Below are 19,821 nucleotides of genomic sequence, written 5' to 3'. Positions count from 1 at the left end.
CATCTAGTTTCAGAGCACTTGGAAAACAGCTTTATAAATCGAGCTGTGGATAAATAAATCATTTCACAGAGCAAAAAAAACATCATAATCTCGTAACCGATGGTGTAGAATAATGAATTATAAAATTGGTTTGATCCAAAAGATTTATACCATGAGATCTTTCCTTGACAGTCAATTTTAACGCCTGAAATTGATGATTGTGATCCCAGAAAAATATTAACTATATGAATGTTCTGTTCCCATACAGCAATGCACTGATGGTTATGAGTGGGACCCGATAAGGCAGCAATGTAAAGGTAACAGATTTCAGACTTCGTATTCTTGTGCATTATTGCTTTTTATTGTTTATTATTGCTACAATGTACATAGGCAGACAATGGGCCCCTGTAGCAGGAGGGGGGAGAATAATTATTTAAAATGTAACTTTTAATAAGGTCAAAAATATCAGACTAATAGAACTCACTACATAAATAAGACATACATACACATAGATGACCAAATGAATGGTGCTTGGCTGGTATAGACAAAATTCTGTTCCGTCCGGGAAGACGCGAACAGTCTTACCAGACCCTTTGTAGATAGTGAGAGAGGTCCTTGGATACAGGAGACAGGAAACGTTTCAATCAGGCCGTGCGGGAATGGGTGCTGTAAATGTGGAACCGCGTAGATGGAGCAATAGGAATTGTCCTAAATGGCCCTGCCAAAGGTGAAGGGGGCTATTATACTGCTACCTATCTACACGGAGCACTCGCCTTGAAAAAGGCGACCCCGTCCGGTAGCCTGTCCCTAAGGTGGACCTCACCCTAAAACTACAGAAGTTATGCCAGTGGATTGTTGATGAGAATGCTTCCAATGGTCTCCAGACGTGGCACGTTTCTGTCCGTGACTCTTCAGGGAAAGACTGCAGGAAGGCAGAGGGTAAACAAGCTAAAAAGCTGGAGGGATAGTCCCCCGGACCGTCTAGCCAGTGCAGTTTCTAGGTAAAATTTCTCTCAGGGCGAGTGTCAAAAAAACTCCCCCCCCCCCCTCAAAACTGCTCGATGAAATAAGTGTCTCCCCATTGTAAAAAATGTGGAACCACATTGCACGGACGGTCACAGTGACCCACAGACTCAGGCTCTCACTCACAGCAGGCTTCTTTCTCAGCACTGCTCCGGGCGGGCGGTAACAGGCAGGCAGTGCGGGCGGCGGTGCTCACCGCACTTACTGTACGTCACGCGGCGCGTGACGTACAGTGAGTGAGCGCCGCCGCCCGCACTGCCTGCCTGTGGGGGGACATTATTTTTAATAAGGATCACTATGGACATTATTTAGAATGGAGGCTGCTGTGGGTGTCATTATAACTGTATAATGTCTGATAGGCCTAGTCCTGAGTTATATTACCCTGCCCTGTATAATAATGTACCCTGATACCCCTTAGTTTTATTACCCCAGCCGGGTAATATAACTAAGGGGTATCAGGGATGGGTACATTATTATACAGGGCATGGGCAGGGTGATATAACTCAGCTCAGGACTAGGCCTGACATTATACAGTTATAATGAGTAATGACACCAACAGCAGCCTCCATTCTAAATAATGTCCATACTGATCCTTATTAAACTTAATGTCCCCCACAGTGACAGTGGCCCCCATTTTAATGTCTCCCACAGTGACAGTGGCCCCCATTTTCATGTCTCCCACAGTGCTCCCCCCCCATTGTAATTAATGTCCCCCCCATTGTAATTAATGCCCCCCCATTGCAATTAATGCCCCCCCCCCCATTGTAATTAATGCCCCCCCAGACCATCACTCGCCTCACAGCAGGCATCAGCACTGCTCAGGGGCTCAGGGCGGGCGGTAACAGGCAGGCAGTGCGGCGCTCACTCACTCACTGTATGTCACACGCCTGCGCCGCCTAGTGGGAGGAGCAGGCGCGTGACGTCAGTAAGTGCCGCCCGCACTGTCTGAAGAGTGAGAGGACTCGGCACTCGGGCACAGGTCAGGCGAGATGTCAGAGGGAGGCAGGGCCGGTGCGAGGATTTTTGCCGCCCTAGGCAAGATAAAAATTGCCGCCCCCCCCCCTTATCAGACATCACATATGTTCCACCCCTTTCTCAGCTTTTAAATTAAAATAACTGCTATGCTTCCCTTACGGTTAATCCAGCTTCTTGTAGCTGTCTTTTTGCGGAATGGAATTGCGGACTCATACATTTCTATGGGGCCGCAATTCCGATCCTGAAAAAAATAGAACATGTCCTATTCTTGTCCACAATAGCAGACAAGAATAGGCATATTCTCTTAGTGCTGGCAATGTGCGGTCCGCAAAATGCGGAACGCACATTGCCGCTGTCCATGTTTTGTGGATCCGCAAAACACATACGGACGTGTGAATGGACCCTAAATGTGAGGTAAATTAGTTTCCAATGTAGTATTAATAACTAAACAATTACATAATAAACATATTGCATTGTCTACTTACCACCAGGACAATAAGATGATCTGGTCTCTGGCTGCAGTCTGGCTCTGGGGACTCCCTTGTCACTCTTTCCTCCCCCCCCCCCTTGTCACTCATTAACATTTCCCCCCCTTGTCACTCTCTTCTACCCCCCCCCCTCTTGTCACTCATTAACATTTTCCCCCCCTTGTCACTCATTTCCATTCCCCCCCCCCTTGTCACTCATTTCCATCCCCCCCCTTGTCACTCATTTCCATCCCCCCCTTGTCATTCATTTCCATTCCCCCCCCCCTTGTCATTCATTTCCATTCCCCCCCCCCTTGTCATTCATTTCCATTCCCCCCCTTGTCACTCATTTCCATCCCCCCCCCTTGTCGTTCATTTCCATTCCCCCCCCCCTTGTCACTCATTTCCATCCCCCCCTTGTCACTCATTTCCATTCCCCCCCCTTGTCACTCATTTCCATTCCCCCCCCCTTGTCACTCATTTCCATCCCCCCCCCTTGTCATTCATTTCCATCCCCCCCCCCTTGTCACTCATTTCCATCCCCCCCTTGTCACTCATTTCCATCCCCCCCCTTGTCACTCATTTCCATTCCCCCCCCCGTCACTAATTTCCATTCTCCCCCCCCCGTCACTAATTTCCATTCTCCCCCCCCCCCCCCGTCACTAATTTCCATTCTCCCCCCTGTCACTAATTTCTATTCTCCCCCCCCCCCTGTCACTAATTTCCATTCTCTCCCCCCCCCCTGTCACTCATTTCCATTCTATTGTCACCTCTAGTGTGTAGCGTGGCCGAGCTCTGGTTGGTCCGCGGTACAGGAGCATTTGTTTCCTGTACCCGGCCGGACTGAAAGGAAGTGCACACTAAGTGAGCACTTCCTGTCAGTCCGGCCGGGTACAGGAAACAGAAGCTCCAGTACCGCGGACCGACCAGAGCTCGGCCACGCTACATTAACATGAGCACAGAGCAGAGACAGCAGGCAGGAGATTCTTTAGAGGAGCGGCAAGCGCTTAGCCGCTCAGGAGGCGCAGCATGACGGGCGCCGCCGGCCGGCAATTATATATAACCAATTTTTATTTTTTTACACCACACAGGGCGCCCCTGCCGGCGCCCCCCTTCTGACAGCGCCCCGGGCGGCCGCCCGTCCCGCCCGCCCCTAGAAACGGCCCTGCGTCTAGCACAGGACTATCCCTCCAGTGCAATACTGCATCCCACACCAGGATAGCAGAACACAAGCTTTTTAGCTTGTTTCCTCTTTTCCAGTGTGCTATTGAGCCCCAGGCCAGATACCTGTGGCTTTCTACCCTCTGCCTTCCTGCATTCTTTCCCTGAAGAGTCACGGACAGAAACGTGGGGAGACACTTATTTCATCGAGCAGTTTTGAGGGGGGGGGGGGGGGTTTTTTTGACACTCGCCCTGAGAGAAATTTTACCTAGAAACTGCACTGGCTAGACGGTCCGGGGGACTATCCCTCCAGCTTTTTAGCTTGTTTACCCTCTGCCTTCCTGCAGTCTTTCCCTGAAGAGTCACGGACAGAAACGTGCCACGTCTGGAGACCATTGGAAGCATTCTCATCAACAATCCACTGGCATAACTTCTGTAGTTTTAGGGTGAGGTCCACCTTAGGGACAGGCTACCGGACGGGGTCGCCTTTTTCAAGGCGAGTGCTCCGTGTAGATAGGTAGCAGTATAATAGCCCCCTTCACCTTTGGCAGGGCCATTTAGGACAATTCCTATTGCTCCATCTACGCGGTTCCACATTTACAGCACCCATTCCCGCACGGCCTGATTGAAACGTTTCCTGTCTCCTGTATCCAAGGACCTCTCTCACTATCTACAAAGGGTCTGGTAAGACTGTTCGCGTCTTCCCGGACGGAACAGAATTTTGTCTATACCAGCCAAGCACCATTCATTTGGTCATCTATGTGTATGTATGTCTTATTTATGTAGTGAGTTCTATTAGTCTGATATTTTTGACCCTATTAAAAGTTACATTATATATAATTATACTCCCCCCTCCTGCTACAGGGGCCCATTGTCTGCTTATCGCTTTGGAGTGTCTGCATAGCCTGAACTGTTTCAGTGCTCTGATCAATTCATTGCTACAATGTACATAGGCACATATAGGATTATATTTATAAATTAACATATATATATATATATATATATATATACAGTCAGGTCCATAAATATTGGGACATTGAAACAATTCTAACATTTTTGGCTCTATACACCACCACAATGGATTTGAAATGAAACAAACAAGATGTGCTTTAACTGCAGACTGTCAGCTTTAATTTAAGGGTATTTACATCCAAATCAGGTGAACTGTGTAGGAATTACAACAGTTTTCACATGTGCCTCCCACTTGTTAAGGGAACCAAAAGTAATGGGACAGTTGGCTTCTCAGCTGTTCCATGGTCAGGTGTGTGTTATTCCTTCATTATCCCAATTACAATGAGAAGATAAAAGGTCCAGAGTTCATTTCCAGTGTGCTATTTGCATTTGGAATCTGTTGCTGTCAACTCTCAAGATGAGATCCAAAGAGCTGTCACTATCAGTGAAGAAAGCCATCATTAGGCTGAAAAAAACATAACAAACCCATCAGAGAGATAGCAAAAACATAAGGCTTGGCCAAAAAAACTGTTTGGAACATTCTTAAAAAGAAGGAATGCACCGGTGAGCTCAGGAACACCAAAAGACCCGGAAGACCACGGAAAACAACTGTGGTGTATGACCGAAGAATTATTTCCCTGGTGAACAAAACACCCTTCACAACAGTTGGCCAGATCAAGAACACTCTCCAGGAGGTAGGTGTATGTGTGTCAAAGTCAACAATCAAGTGAAGACTTCACCAGAGTGAATACAGAGGGTTCACCACAAGATGTAAACCATTGGTGAGCCTCAAAAACAGGAAGGCCAGATTATAGTTTGCCAAACGACATCTAAAAAAGCCTTCACAGTTCTGGAACAACATCCCATGGACAAATGAGACCAAGATCAACTTGTACCAGAGTGATGGGAAGAGAAGAGTATGGAGAAGGAAAGGAACTGCTCATGATCCTAAGCATACCACCTCATCAGTGAAGCATGGTGTTAGTAGTGTCATGGCGTGGAAATGTATGGCTGCCAATGGAACTGGTTTTCTTGTATTTATTGATGATGTGACTGCTGACAAAAGCAGCAGGATGAATTCTGAAGTGTTTTGGGCAATATTATCTGCTCATATTCAGCCAAATGCTTCAGAACTCATTGGATGGTGCTTCACAGTGCAGATGGACAATGACCCAAAGCATACTGCAAAAGCAACCAAAGAGTTTTTTAAGGGAAAGAAGTGGAATGTTATGCAATGGTCAAAGTCAATCACCTGACCTGAATCCGATTGAGCATGCATTTCACTTGCTGAAGACAAAACTGAAGAGAAAATGCCCCAAGAACAAGCAGGAACTGAAGACAGTTGTTGTAGAGGCCTGGCAGAGCATCACCAGGGATGAAACCCAGCATCTGGTGATGTCTATGTGTTCCAGACTTCAGGCTGTAATTGACTTAATACTTGCAACCAAGTATTAAAAAGTGAAGGTTTGATTTATGATTATTATTATGTCCCATTACTTTTGGTCCCTTCACAAGTGGGAGGCACATATGCAAACTGTTTACCTGATTTGGATGTAAATACCCTCAAATTAAAGCTGACAGTCTGAAGTTAAAGCACATCTTGTTCATTTCATTTCAAATCCATTATGGTGGTGTATAGAGCCAAAAATGTTAGAATTGTGTTGATGTCCCAATATTTATGGACCTGACTGTATATATCAACATTTGCATAACTAATAAACTATTTATTATTATTATTACATACTTACAATTTTATGCTTATGAATGCAATTATAAAGGCTCTCCAGCAGTTGCTTAGCAAATATAGAGCAGCCTAGGCTATTAATCAAGAATACTCACTACATCAGAAACTACTATGACGTTTTTCTGACACAGTTTAGCGTTCAGCTTTTTAGCCGAGTGGATAAGGTCCTTGCCTCTAATGTACAAGGTTTTGGGAGTTCAAATAAACTTTTTAGAAATAGATGCTAAATTACATTTAAATACACTGTCTCAAGCATCGCGCTCGAGCACACATGGTGTTCGATCAACACTAGTGACCACCATTAAAAAAGCAGAAGTTGTGGCAGTTTGCTGGTCTGCAGCATTCAGGCGCAAGTTGACAATGCAAAGGAGGAAAAACCAGCTATTATCTAGAGAAACAATTGTTGCTGGCCATCAATCTGGGGAGGTTTTTAAGGCCATTTCCAAATAATTTGAAGTCCATCAATCTACAGTGAGAAAGATTCTGAGGAGTGGTAAATTTTCCTGACAGTTAACAATCTTTCCAGAAGTGGACATTCCAGGAAAGTCAGCCCAAGGTCAGGCCGTGCAATGCTCAGAGAAACTGAAAAAAAAAAAAACAAGAGCTACATCTAAGACTCTACAGGTTTCAGTTACCATGTTAAATGCTCAACTTCAAGACAATAGAATAAAAATTAGACTAAATAACCATGGCTTGTTTGGAAGGGTTGCCAGGGAAAAAAACATTTTTTTTCCTAAAAAGAACTTGGTAGCACAGTTTAAGTTTGTAAAGTTGCATCTGAACAAACCACAAGACTCCTAGAACAATATTCTTTGGACAAATGAGACCAAACACAGCAGGAGTGCAACGACTGCAGTCACAGTGGATGGAACCACAACAAGGGGGAGTGGAGTCTGAGGCACATCACAGCTGTGCATTTTCTTCACTCTCCACAGGCCCTCCTCACCCTTTGGTCGTCTCACTGAGGCAGTATTACCTGTAGGGCCCATGAAGAATAAAGACAGTTCACAGATATCTGCACCCTCCTTTGGACACTTCACTCAGGCAGTGCTCAAGTTGAGCGCTGCCTGAGTGAAGCAGCCAGAATTAAAACTGCTCACTGTCATCACTCTCCACAGGCCCTATAGGCAGTGCTACCTGAGTGAGAGGGTTTCAAATTTGCACTGGGGCCTATAAAAGTCTACTTTTGCCACTGAAACACAGCATATCGATACAACACCTCATATCGACCATCCAGCTGGGTGCAGAAGGGTTGATTGTTTTGCAGCCACAGGATCAGTGAGTCAACCATGAACTCCTCTGTATACCAAAGTATTCTAGAGTCAAATGTGAGGCCATCTATCCAACACCTAAAGCTAAATAACAGTTAAAGGACAATAATCCCAAGCAAATGAGCAAATCTAAAACAGAATGGCTGAAAATAAAAATAATCAAGGTGTTTAAATGGCCCAATCAAATTCCAGACTTTAAACTGAAACAATGTTTTAAAGAAGAGATTACTCTGAGTTTATGCTGCTAAAGGTGGTTCTACAAGGTATCAGATTAATAGGGTGTACTTAGTTTTTCATAAATGGCTTTTTCATTTTGGCTTCATTTTTTTATTTATTTATTTATTTTATTTATTTTAAGACTTTCTAAGGACGTTTTCTGTTGTTGCCATGATACATAAAACCCTACAATTTAAAGAGGGTTTACTTTGTCTTCATGCCTGTTTATCCCAGGTAACAAAATGGCAACCTGTAATGGCAACCTGTTTTTGGACATAAAAAATGCAGGATTTTGATATCTAAATGGCTTCCTTCTTATACTTTGGACCATTGCAAATCACTTCTTTGCTATCTTCTTACAGATATTGATGAGTGTGGGATAATGCAAGAGCCTTGCAAGGGAGGAATGAAATGTGTTAACCATTATGGAGGATACCTTTGCCTACCAAGAACTGCACAGATTTTGTTAAATAATGGCCAAGAAGACACGGTCATCACAGAGACTTCTGGATCTCAACAAAGCACTGGTCAAAATGTGCCTGTAGAAAGACCCAGTATCCCTCAAGATCCAGCTCACAATTTGCCCAGCACAGTTCAGTTAATGCAGTGTGCGTCTGGCTATGAACTAAATGCACAAAACATGTGTCAAGGTAAGAACAGACTTCTTTCTCCTTCTGTATATCATAGTATTACAACCACATTCATAGATTAATATGGATCATCCAGAATCTAGAAGGTAAATATACAGTACAGACCAAAAGTTTGGACACACCTTCTCATTCAAAGAGTTTTCTTTATTTTCATGACTATGAAGGCATCAAAACTATGAATTAACACATGTGGAATTATATACATAACAAACAAGTGTGAAACAACTGAAAATATGTCATATTCTAGGTTCTTCAAAGTAGCCACCTTTTGCTTTGATTACTGCTTTGCACACTCTTGGCATTCTCTTGATGAGCTTCAAGAGGTAGTCCCCTGAAATGGTTTTCACTTCACAGGTGTGCCCTGTCAGGTTTAATAAGTGGGATTTCTTGCCTTATAAATGGGGTTGGGACCATCAGTTGTGTTGAGGAGAAGTCAGGTGGATACACAGCTGATAGTCCTACTGAATAGACTGTTAGAATTTGTATTATGGCAAGAAAAAAGCAGCTAAGTAAAGAAAAATGAGTGGCCATCATTACTTTAAGAAATTAAGGTCAGTCAGTCAGCCGAAAAATTGGGAAAACTTTGAAAGTAAGGGCTATTTGACCATGAAGGAGAGTGATGGGGTGCTGCGCCAGATGACCTGGCCTCCACAGTCACCGGACCTGAACCCAATCGAGATGGTTTGGGGTGAGCTGGACCGCAGAGTGAAGGCAAAAGGGCCAACAAGTGCTAAGCATCTCTGGGAACTCCTTCAAGACTGTTGGAAGACCATTTCAGGGGACTACCTCTTGAAGCTCATCAAGAGAATGCCAAGAGTGTGCAAAGCAGTAATCAAAGCAAAAGGTGGCTACTTTGAAGAACCTAGAATATGACATATTTTCAGTTGTTTCACACTTGTTTGTTATGTATATAATTTCACATGTGTTAATTCATAGTTTTGATGCCTTCATAGTCATGAAAATAAAGAAAACTCTTTGAATGAGAAGGTGTGTCCAAACTTTTGGTCTGTACTGTACATTTAGGTGCAAATCAAACATGTGCTGCAGTAAATTTTCATATTTACTCCTCTAATGTATATGTAAGTTTAGCCAAGCTCTCCTAATAGAGAAATGAATCAATGGGAAACACCATGTCTTAACCAGGGATTCAATCTGAAGCCTCATGACAATTTGAACATGAAAAATACTAATTGTCAGTAGGACATGATTAATAAATGCCCCATTTTATCTCCAGGTTATATGAAAATGTTGAAATACAGTTCATGGAATCTGATTATCTGAGTATTATTGTTCATATGTGAGATTATTTCAACCTCTCTTTTTGATAGATGATGTGATAAGCATGCCAATGACCATGAAGTAAAGGCATGCCCTAGAGTTAGGCCCTTTTCACATGTCAGTGAATCACAGACGTGTGTCGTCCATGGTCTCCATGGACTGTAAACCCGAGGATCACCACAGCACTCTCCAGAAGGCTTTCAGTGGGTTCCCCTCCATCCGGATTCAACTGTATACTTATTGAAGAGACAGCACACCAGGAAGTTAAATTAATGCTTCTTTGATTCATTAATATTCATACACCAGTAGTAATTATTCCAACATTAGTGCATTAGTTTCGGGCATTTCCATTTTAGTGCCCTTTTTCAAGCTGGTAAATGGATAGGCCGCAGATCTGGTGTGCATGCACTAAAATGGAAATGCCCAAAATGTTGCACTAATGTAAGAATAATTACCACTGGTGTCTGAATATTAATGAATTAAAAAAGCATTAAACTAATTTCCTGGTGTGCTGTCTCCTCAATAAGTATACACATGGTCTCCACGGACATCATACCTACCCATTTTCTTTTCTTTCTTTTTTTTATAATTGCATTTTTATTGAGGAGCTTTCACATAATACGGAAAGTATAAACATTCAAAATCCAAGGTAGGAGTCCCCAATAATGGACGAACATCTATAAAGTAAAGTCAAAGACATCTAGAGATAATCTATTGATCTATACCAGCAATGAGCAATGAGAAAACAGTTGCATATACTATAAATGGCTAAGTACCATGCAACAGTAAAGCGTATAAAAGATATCTTCTATAGTAAAAGAGATAGGGAATAGACAGGACAACACAATGGACATGACAGAAACAATAAGGACAGGACCTAGAGAAGGAAGGGATGGTTGATTTATTTCACCTAACTTTAAGGTCATACTTGTCGGGTGAGCCAATAAGAATCCCATGTCTCCCAAACCAAGTGAAAGAGGTCTACTTTATCCAGTAACAGTGCCGTCATGTATTTCATAGTGCAAACTACTCTGAATTATAAATCTGAGAACCCAGGGGAACAGGTTGCTTCCAGAACCAGACAATAAGGCAACGGGCCGCAGTCAAAATTTGCAACACCAATTTAAGCGAGTGCTTCCTAATCGGTGTAGGTAATACATTCAATAGATATGATAGGGGATCAAGGGGAATATCATATGCCAAGATCACACAGAAGGGCTTTGACACTACTCTAAAAGGGACAAATGAGTGAACAATCGCAAAAGATATGCTGGAGTGTGCCTCGAGTGATACCACACCTCCAGCAAATTCCTAAGATGACTGGATTCATTCTATGGAGAAGGTCGGGAGTATGATACCAGTACATAAGTATCTTATACTGATTCTATTTAGATAAAAGAGACCATGAGGACTTTGATCTAGAGGTATGGCATAAATATCGTAAATAAGCCCCTTGGTGGATGCTCCCCTCCTACATATACGTTTGAACGTAGACACCGTCAAGCCAGACAGAGTTGATGGCCCAAATCATTGATTTTAATGTATTTATTCACACACCAGTAGTTTTCCCACGGCCCATGGGTGACTTTTTCTTGTCCATGATTATGGATCCCTCATTTATGTTTTAGTCTATGGGTCCGTGAAAACCATGGACATAGCACGGATGCTATCAGTGTCTGGTCTATATATGGAGTCAGTGCTTGGGGACACCCTAGTGTATTTAAATCTAATTTGTGGTCCGAGCCTTAACACCATGCGTTCCCGGTCTGAAAGAATTTGACTAAGTGCCAGGGACCCACCTGCCTGGTTTTGTCGTGAGGTAACTGCAGCTGATAGCTAAGACCCACCTTAACTAAATTGCCCTTGCAGTGAACCACCGCCCCCTGTCTAGCCTGGGTTACCTCCCCTGGCCTCAAAAACCCATAGAACGCTAGATACATGGCTGACTTGAGCACCAGACTGGGAAGAACCCCGAAAGGTGAAAGCGAAAGAACCTCTGACAGTCTGCGAAAGATGTCCCTCGTGATAGGCCGATGGATCGACTTGACCGTGACCTGACTCTTCTGTATACCGCTGAGGATGGCCTTGATCGGGTGTGCAGCAAATATGGAAGCTCTGTCCAGATCCCGAAGCACCAAAAAATGCTGCACCCCCGCCAAATGGGCCAGAACAGAGTGACAGTATGACACGAAGGCCACCATGTATTTGACCTGACCGGTATCACACCTAGGACAAGTCACCCGAAATTTGGAGAAAACCTCCCATGCTCTGCGGTACACCCTCAAGGTACTGCTGAACAAAGATTTTGTAATGAGTCCGGTACCGGGGTGCCCACTGTATTCGCCTCAGGATTCTGTAAGAAAAAACGTGAAAGATCAAAACGAGACAAAGCATCGGCCGAAACATTGCTCACCCCTTCCACAAACAAAGCATGAAAATGAAACCCCTGCTCCAGAGCTATCCAGGTCAATCTGCGCATGAAAGACATGATGAGTAAGGATTTGGATCTACCTTTGTTAATGATGTCTGCAGTAGCCATGTGTGACCCGACCACCTTTGCCCCCAAACTACAGCAGCAGCTAAGATAGGATAAATCTCAAACAATGCCGAAGTCTAGGGAAAAACCTGGCATCTGTTGTACCTCCGTGGGCCATAAGCCGGCCAACCAATGTGATCCAAAAATGGCAGCGAAACCTGCATCTGAAAACACGTGTGGAGAATTGACGGTGGCCCTAGGAACAAACATTGAAATGCCATTCCACCCGCTCAGAAATCTGTCCCACATGAACAGATCTGCCCGGGCGTTGGCACTTAGATAAACTGATCCGTCAAAATCATGAGTTTCCTGCAATAAAACCAACAATCTGGAAATGAACGATCTACCCTGAGGAATGATCCTCATAGCAAAATTTAACATGCCCAACAGGGACTGCAACTCTCTCTTGTGTTTGATCCTGTCAAGCTTCTCTTGGGGCAGACTAGCCAACATCTCGTGTGAATTTAAGGAGATCCTTAAAAACGTGATCACTTCTGCAGGGCCTTCTGTCTTGTGGTCAGCAAACGGAATATTTAACTGCTTGAAAACTTGCAAAAGCACTTGTAAATCAACGGGCGCCTGTGAGGGGCTTTCAATCAACAGAAAATCGTCAAGGTAATGAATGATATTCTGGCAACCCCGCACTTCCAAAAAAAAAATCAACTCCAGAGCCTGCGCTAACTTGTCAAAAAGACTGGGGCTACCTTTGGAACCAAAAGTCAATTTGGTGGCAAAATAATATGCATCTCTCCACTTGATGCCATGCCATTGCCAGAGAGATGGTCTGATGGGAAGTAATTTAAACGCATCAGAAATATCTGCTTTGGACAGCCAGGAACCCCTACCTGTCTGAAGAATGACCTGGATAGCCTGGTCCACAAAGGATACTTCAGAGAGAATTCTTTTGACGAAATCAATAAATTGAGACTTGGTACGTGAGAAGAATGAGGAGCAGACAAATCAGAAATCAACCGAAATTTATTCGAATACTTCCCTTGCACCACCACCACCGGCTCACCCTCCATGTGTGAAAAGGAGGGGACTCAAAAGGACCTATGACAAAGCCCTTTTCCAACTCACTCCTTAACAGTTTGTCCACTAAACCTGCATGTTTGAAAGCAGAATGTAGATTTGGACATTCAAACGTGTGCTGCGGCAAGGTAATGAGCCCGGTGTGAAATCCCCGGGAAAACCCTTCCACCAAGAATGATCGGAACGACTGAACAGGGTGAAGCCGCAGTAGCCACTCTAAGAGCTCTACGTCCACCCGGCTCAGTCATGCCGAGGACTTCAAAGTACAAGCCGTAACAGGATGCGCCCTAAAACAAGTGGCACAGACGTGCAGTAACCTGCACTGACTGTAGTTGCAAGCTGAGTAATTGTAGTTGTTACAAAGCTGTGCTTTTCCCAAAAAAATGAATCAGTCTGCCCAGTTTATCATACTGTACTGCCTGCTGACTGAAACCCGGAGTGCTTTGACCTCTGGAGGTACTAAGAACAGCTGTAAGGTCAGCCAATGGACACCAGGTGGTAGTGTGAGCAAAAGACTGACGCACACACCGGAGACTTCAAACTGGCGAAGTGCCTGCAAAACAGCTCCATGTCAATGTTGCTCCAGTTTGTAACTACCTGAAACTGGGCCCAAATGGCTGCTGCTTTAGCCGAGAAGGACCTGTGATAGTCATAAAATGCCGAACCCTCATACTTATGTGCCAGATCCACCACCCTATAAAGGTAAGTGTCAAGTTCTTCTCTCCTGTGGGAGCTGGTGGAACACAACACATCCAGCACAAATTCAGCCAGTGACATTTTGCGACTAAGCCTGGGATCCTTGGTCTTGAGTACCACCGACACCTCGCCACAGGCGAAGGCTTTGTTCTCCGCCACATCATGGGACGCTATTAACAAGGATGCCAAATTGACATCCTTGCCATCCAAAATATCCTTCTTGATATTTGGCCTGACAAAACAAACTGGCTCCACCGAAGGTACCCCCCCCACCCTGTATAGGATTAGCTGCTGCCAATGAAGTAGGTATGGTACCTGCCACCGCAGCCGGAGGTGCCGCATCACCAGCCGGCCTGACTACCTGAGGGGGGTCACAACGCTTCTCCATCACCTCCATCCAGGTTTATAAATCCTGAATGGAAGTCGTGAGAGTGTTCAACACTGCATGAATCTGCACCATCGAAGTGTTAATGGAAGTGTTGTCGTTGCACGTGGAAAGCCAGGCTGGTGCTGCACTAGGGAAAAGCAACTTGAACAGTTCCGACTTTCTGGCAGTAGTCGCGAACGGAATGCCTCTTCTTACAAGTTCAGCCGTCAGCTTTGGCACTGTCCATGACCTAAGGGATGGGATGCTGCCTTGTTCGGACCCTCTGCCTGGGGATGGAGGCAAGGACGCCAACTCCTCAATGTCAGAAGACATAGACATGACCACTGAAAGAACCAAACAAAACAAATTGTGATACATGAGCCCTGCTGCCCAAGTGCAAGCAGACAAGGTGACAGACTTAACCCCCACCATGCAGCGTGTTTGGAACGTATGCGAATGCCAACAAGGCCGACACAAAGTATGTTAGACGTATCTGCAGACGTGGCAGGTAAAGTATAAAAATAGGAATTGTGGAAAACTGACCGTATGACGTATGGAACTAGTCTACGAAATATGAAACAACGTATGCCTGTCCCCCCGGGACAGAGTGCGGCTGTATGTGCGCATGAAATGAACCCAACCTCATGAATAAGCATGTATGTCCTCACAACAACATTTGTATATCTACCTAACTAATGTGCGTATGATTATTTTTTTTAACGTCAAGAGCTAAACGATGTGAGAGAAATAACAGCTATGATAAGCATGTACTGTATGAACTGACGCATGATGGGCCCAAAAAAAAAAAACGGTTTTGGCAGGAAGGCCTGTGCTTGGCCTGCCCCTCCCATTTCCTTCCACTTGCTGCAGGAGTCAACCCCCCTCTGCTTTAAAGGGATTCTGTCACCAGGTTTCACCCCTGTCAGCTAAAAATATGCTGATGTTCAGGGCGTCTTCACGATTCCTAATGTGGGCTTATAAATGTCATCTGTGGGCTTATTTAGCTAAAAAACAGCTATTACTAACCTGTCAGTCAAACAAATAAGATGCCCAAGGGGATGTTAATGGATGCAAGGTGCCGGCCGCACCCGCCGCCGTTCGTGCCCTGCGCCGCCTCCTAATCCTCTGTGCCGCCTCTCGCTCTCCCTCCATCCCCCCTCCTTCTGCTGTAAGATCTCGTGCGGACTTCTCCATTTGGCTTCTTACAACGAAGTGCGAATGCGCCGGCACTTCGCTCAACCCCTGTATGCGCGAGATCTTACAGCAGGAGGAGGGGGGAGGGAGGGAGAACGAGAGGCGGCACAGAGGATTAGGAGGCGGCACAGAAGTCTGGAACGGCTCACAGGGGAATCACGGCGGCGGGTGCGGCCGACACCTTGCATCCATTAACATCCCCTTGGGCACCTTATTTGTTTGACTGACAGGTTAGTAAAAGCTGTTTTTTAGCTAAATAAGCCCACAGATGACATTTATAAGCCCACATTAGGAATCGTGAAGATGCCCTGAACATCAGCATATTTTTAGCTGACAGGGGTGAAACCTGGTGACAGAATCCTCCCCTCCCGTTTATCTCCCTCCTGACTGTGAAAATACCTCCAAAATAGATCCTCCCTCCCTCCCTTTCCCACACCCAGCTCCACAAACCCGAAAGGTGCGATCATAAATCCTCCAGAACACTCGTAGTAGAAGTGGGAGAGCCCGGCTTCTGCAAACCCTCCGTCTCTTGGAGCGCTAGTAACTGACGTCACCTGACCTGGAAGTGAAGATGCACGTGTCCCGCCGCCGTGATTCCCCTGTGAGCCGTGCCGTCTATGAAGGCACAGGCTCCTCCCACAAATCCAGCCTAACCTTCGGCCAGCCTTCAACTTAGCCTGTATTTCAGAAAAGTTTCTGCCAGGATTGAAACTCACGACCTTCTGTATTAGAGTCAAGGCACTAAACCACTCAACTATAATAGCTGCATAGCCAGTTACTTAAATAAAAAAAATAAAAAAGATACTTCTACTGTACTGTACTTCTACTGAGACTTATACAGTAAAAGTATCATATTTTTATTTTATCTTTTTTTTTTTTTTAAGTGACTGGCTGTGTAACTATATAGCGTAGTGGTTAAAGTTCTGGGCTTTGATGCAGAAGCTGTGAGTTCAAATCCTGTCGCAAACTCTTTCAGAAATAGAGGCTAAACTTAATTTATATATATATATATATATATATAGGTCTCAGTAGAAGTCTCATATTTTTTTTATACATTTTTTTATTTTGTATATATATTTTTTAAAGTAACTGGCTATGCAGCTATTATAGTTGAGTGGTTAAGTTCCTTGCCTCTAATATAAAAGGTCGTAAGTTCAAATCCCGGTAGAATCTTTTCTGAAATACAGGCTAAATAAGATTTAAATACACTGGGGTGTCCCCAAGCACTGACTCCATGTATGGACATAGCTATATATGGAGTCAGAGCAGGGACTCCTAAGCTTCGCACACATGATCTTCTGCATAGAAATAGAGGCTAAATTTGATTTAAATACACTGACTCGAGCATCGCGCTCGAGCACACGTGGTGTTCGACCGAACTCCGCTATGTGCGGAGCATAGTGGTGTTCGGCCGAGCATGCTCGCTTAACACTATAAGGGACACACAGAGGGCAAGAAGACACACGGACCAAACACAGATTTTTCATGGACATCTTCATGGATGAACAACTGACCATCTTGTGATGGTTGTCATCACCAACATTGAAGTGTGAAAGAGGACATATACTGTCCCTTTAAATGATGGGAATGAGAACTTAAATGGGTTGTGCAAGAATGGTGGGGTTTTTGGTAAACCCCTTCACTTGGCTGGACCTGTAAAGGAAAGCTTTTTTACCTGCTTTCGGCGCTGGCTCCCTGCTCCTTCTCTTGCAAGCCTGGGCTGCTCCACTGTGCTTCCTCACTGTAAACATCCAGTTTGATATCGCCAAAGCCAATCACTGGAGACCAGATCTCCATGAGTCATGTGACCACTGGTCAAGACATAAGGGAAGCCGGTCACCACTGGGGCCCTCCCTCCCTTTCCCACACCCAGCTCCACAAACCCGAAAGGTGCGATCATAAATCCTCCAGAACACTCGTAGTAGAAGTGGGAGAGCCCGGCTTCTGCAAACCCTCCGTCTCTTGGAGCGCTAGTAACTGACGTCACCTGACCTGGAAGTGAAGATGCACGTGTCCCGCCGCCGTGATTCCCCTGTGAGCCGTGCCGTCTATGAAGGCACAGGCTCCTCCCACAAATCCAGCCTAACCTTCGGCCAGCCTTCAACTTAGCCTGTATTTCAGAAAAGTTTCTGCCAGGATTGAAACTCACGACCTTCTGTATTAGAGTCAAGGCACTAAACCACTCAACTATAATAGCTGCATAGCCAGTTACTTAAATAAAAAAAATAAAAAAGATACTTCTACTGTACTGTACTTCTACTGAGACTTATACAGTAAAAGTATCATATTTTTATTTTATCTTTTTTTTTTTTTTAAGTGACTGGCTGTGTAACTATATAGCGTAGTGGTTAAAGTTCTGGGCTTTGATGCAGAAGCTGTGAGTTCAAATCCTGTCGCAAACTCTTTCAGAAATAGAGGCTAAACTTAATTTATATATATATATATATATATATAGGTCTCAGTAGAAGTCTCATATTTTTTTTATACATTTTTTTATTTTGTATATATATTTTTTAAAGTAACTGGCTATGCAGCTATTATAGTTGAGTGGTTAAGTTCCTTGCCTCTAATATAAAAGGTCGTAAGTTCAAATCCCGGTAGAATCTTTTCTGAAATACAGGCTAAATAAGATTTAAATACACTGGGGTGTCCCCAAGCACTGACTCCATGTATGGACATAGCTATATATGGAGTCAGAGCAGGGACTCCTAAGCTTCGCACACATGATCTTCTGCATAGAAATAGAGGCTAAATTTGATTTAAATACACTGACTCGAGCATCGCGCTCGAGCACACGTGGTGTTCGACCGAACTCCGCTATGTGCGGAGCATAGTGGTGTTCGGCCGAGCATGCTCGCTTAACACTATAAGGGACACACAGAGGGCAAGAAGACACACGGACCAAACACAGATTTTTCATGGACATCTTCATGGATGAACAACTGACCATCTTGTGATGGTTGTCATCACCAACATTGAAGTGTGAAAGAGGACATATACTGTCCCTTTAAATGATGGGAATGAGAACTTAAATGGGTTGTGCAAGAATGGTGGGGTTTTTGGTAAACCCCTTCACTTGGCTGGACCTGTAAAGGAAAGCTTTTTTACCTGCTTTCGGCGCTGGCTCCCTGCTCCTTCTCTTGCAAGCCTGGGCTGCTCCACTGTGCTTCCTCACTGTAAACATCCAGTTTGATATCGCCAAAGCCAATCACTGGAGACCAGATCTCCATGAGTCATGTGACCACTGGTCAAGACATAAGGGAAGCCGGTCACCACTGGGGCCAGTGATTGGTTTATAAGCGATGTGAAACCGAATGTTTACAGCGCAGGAGCCCAGCGAAGCATCATAGGCCGGGAAGGGAAGGAGCATGGAGCCAGCGCCCGGAAGCAGGTAAGTAAGTTTCCATTTAAAGGTCCAGCCAAGTGGGGGAGTTTACCAACCCCCACCACCCACCCCCCGATTCTTGCAAAAACCCTTTTAAACTTCCCTTTTCTGTAACAGTTTTAACTGGAAGACTGGCCGGAATCTTATAATACACAAATTATTCTTGGCTCCCATTGGAAGGCCGACATTTTTTTGTTTTACTTGCTAAAAGTGTAATTCATGTGGGGAATAAACAGCACACATACATGCATCCAGCATCAAGAGTCACACTTTAAGTTGATATTATTGTAGAGTTAATCAAAACATGATGTGCACCCTCGTGTAATTACCCGCAGATGTATGACCTTTTTCTTCCACTCCAACGGCACTAAATTATATTTTACGAGCAACGTGATGTTGTGGGACCCATTTTAAAAATAATAGTTGAGTCAAGGGAGCTGTGATACTCTTACTGACATCATGCTGAACACTGAAGGACCTTCTGTTTAGATACAGTGGTCCACTCCCTTCTGAGCACTGCACGGATTAAATCTTGATAATGTAAGCAGAACGTTTTTCTTCCGAATTCTGGCTTCAAATAAATGGATCCTCATGACTCATGACTCACACATAAAATGACTTTGAACTTTCTATTTACGCTTTTATTTGGAATATAATATGTTAGTATTTTTATTGGAGTATGAAAAAAGCGTGCGCTTGTTTAATGGTGTCCATCGAGAATCAGAAGGAAAACAGTTGTTAACTAGATGCCAAACGTAAGAATATCTTTCTATATGTGGCAAGCAACTGACATTTAAATTATCTGTGTGTATATGTCTATAATATGTATGTGTGTGACTGTCTGTTCGCTAGCATCTATATGTGTGTGCATTTTCGCGTGTACAGTATATGTGTGT

General features: G+C 44.3%; 1 protein-coding gene across 1 annotated transcript in view; it reads left to right on the top strand.

The window, feature by feature from the left end:
- EFEMP1 (EGF containing fibulin extracellular matrix protein 1) overlaps positions 1 to 19,821 on the top strand; it is a 130,425-nt gene that overhangs the window by 47,851 nt on the left and 62,753 nt on the right. Inside the window, exons 3-4 of the mRNA XM_040429712.1 lie at positions 248 to 296; positions 8,150 to 8,437. Coding sequence (XP_040285646.1) covers positions 248 to 296; positions 8,150 to 8,437 — 337 coding nt within the window. The remainder of the gene's footprint in view (positions 1 to 247; positions 297 to 8,149; positions 8,438 to 19,821) is intronic.

The sequence above is a fragment of the Bufo bufo genome, chromosome 4, assembly GCF_905171765.1.
Source record: "Bufo bufo chromosome 4, aBufBuf1.1, whole genome shotgun sequence".
Classification (NCBI taxonomy): domain Eukaryota; kingdom Metazoa; phylum Chordata; class Amphibia; order Anura; family Bufonidae; genus Bufo; species Bufo bufo.
This window is presented reverse-complemented; position numbering and strand designations above follow the sequence as displayed.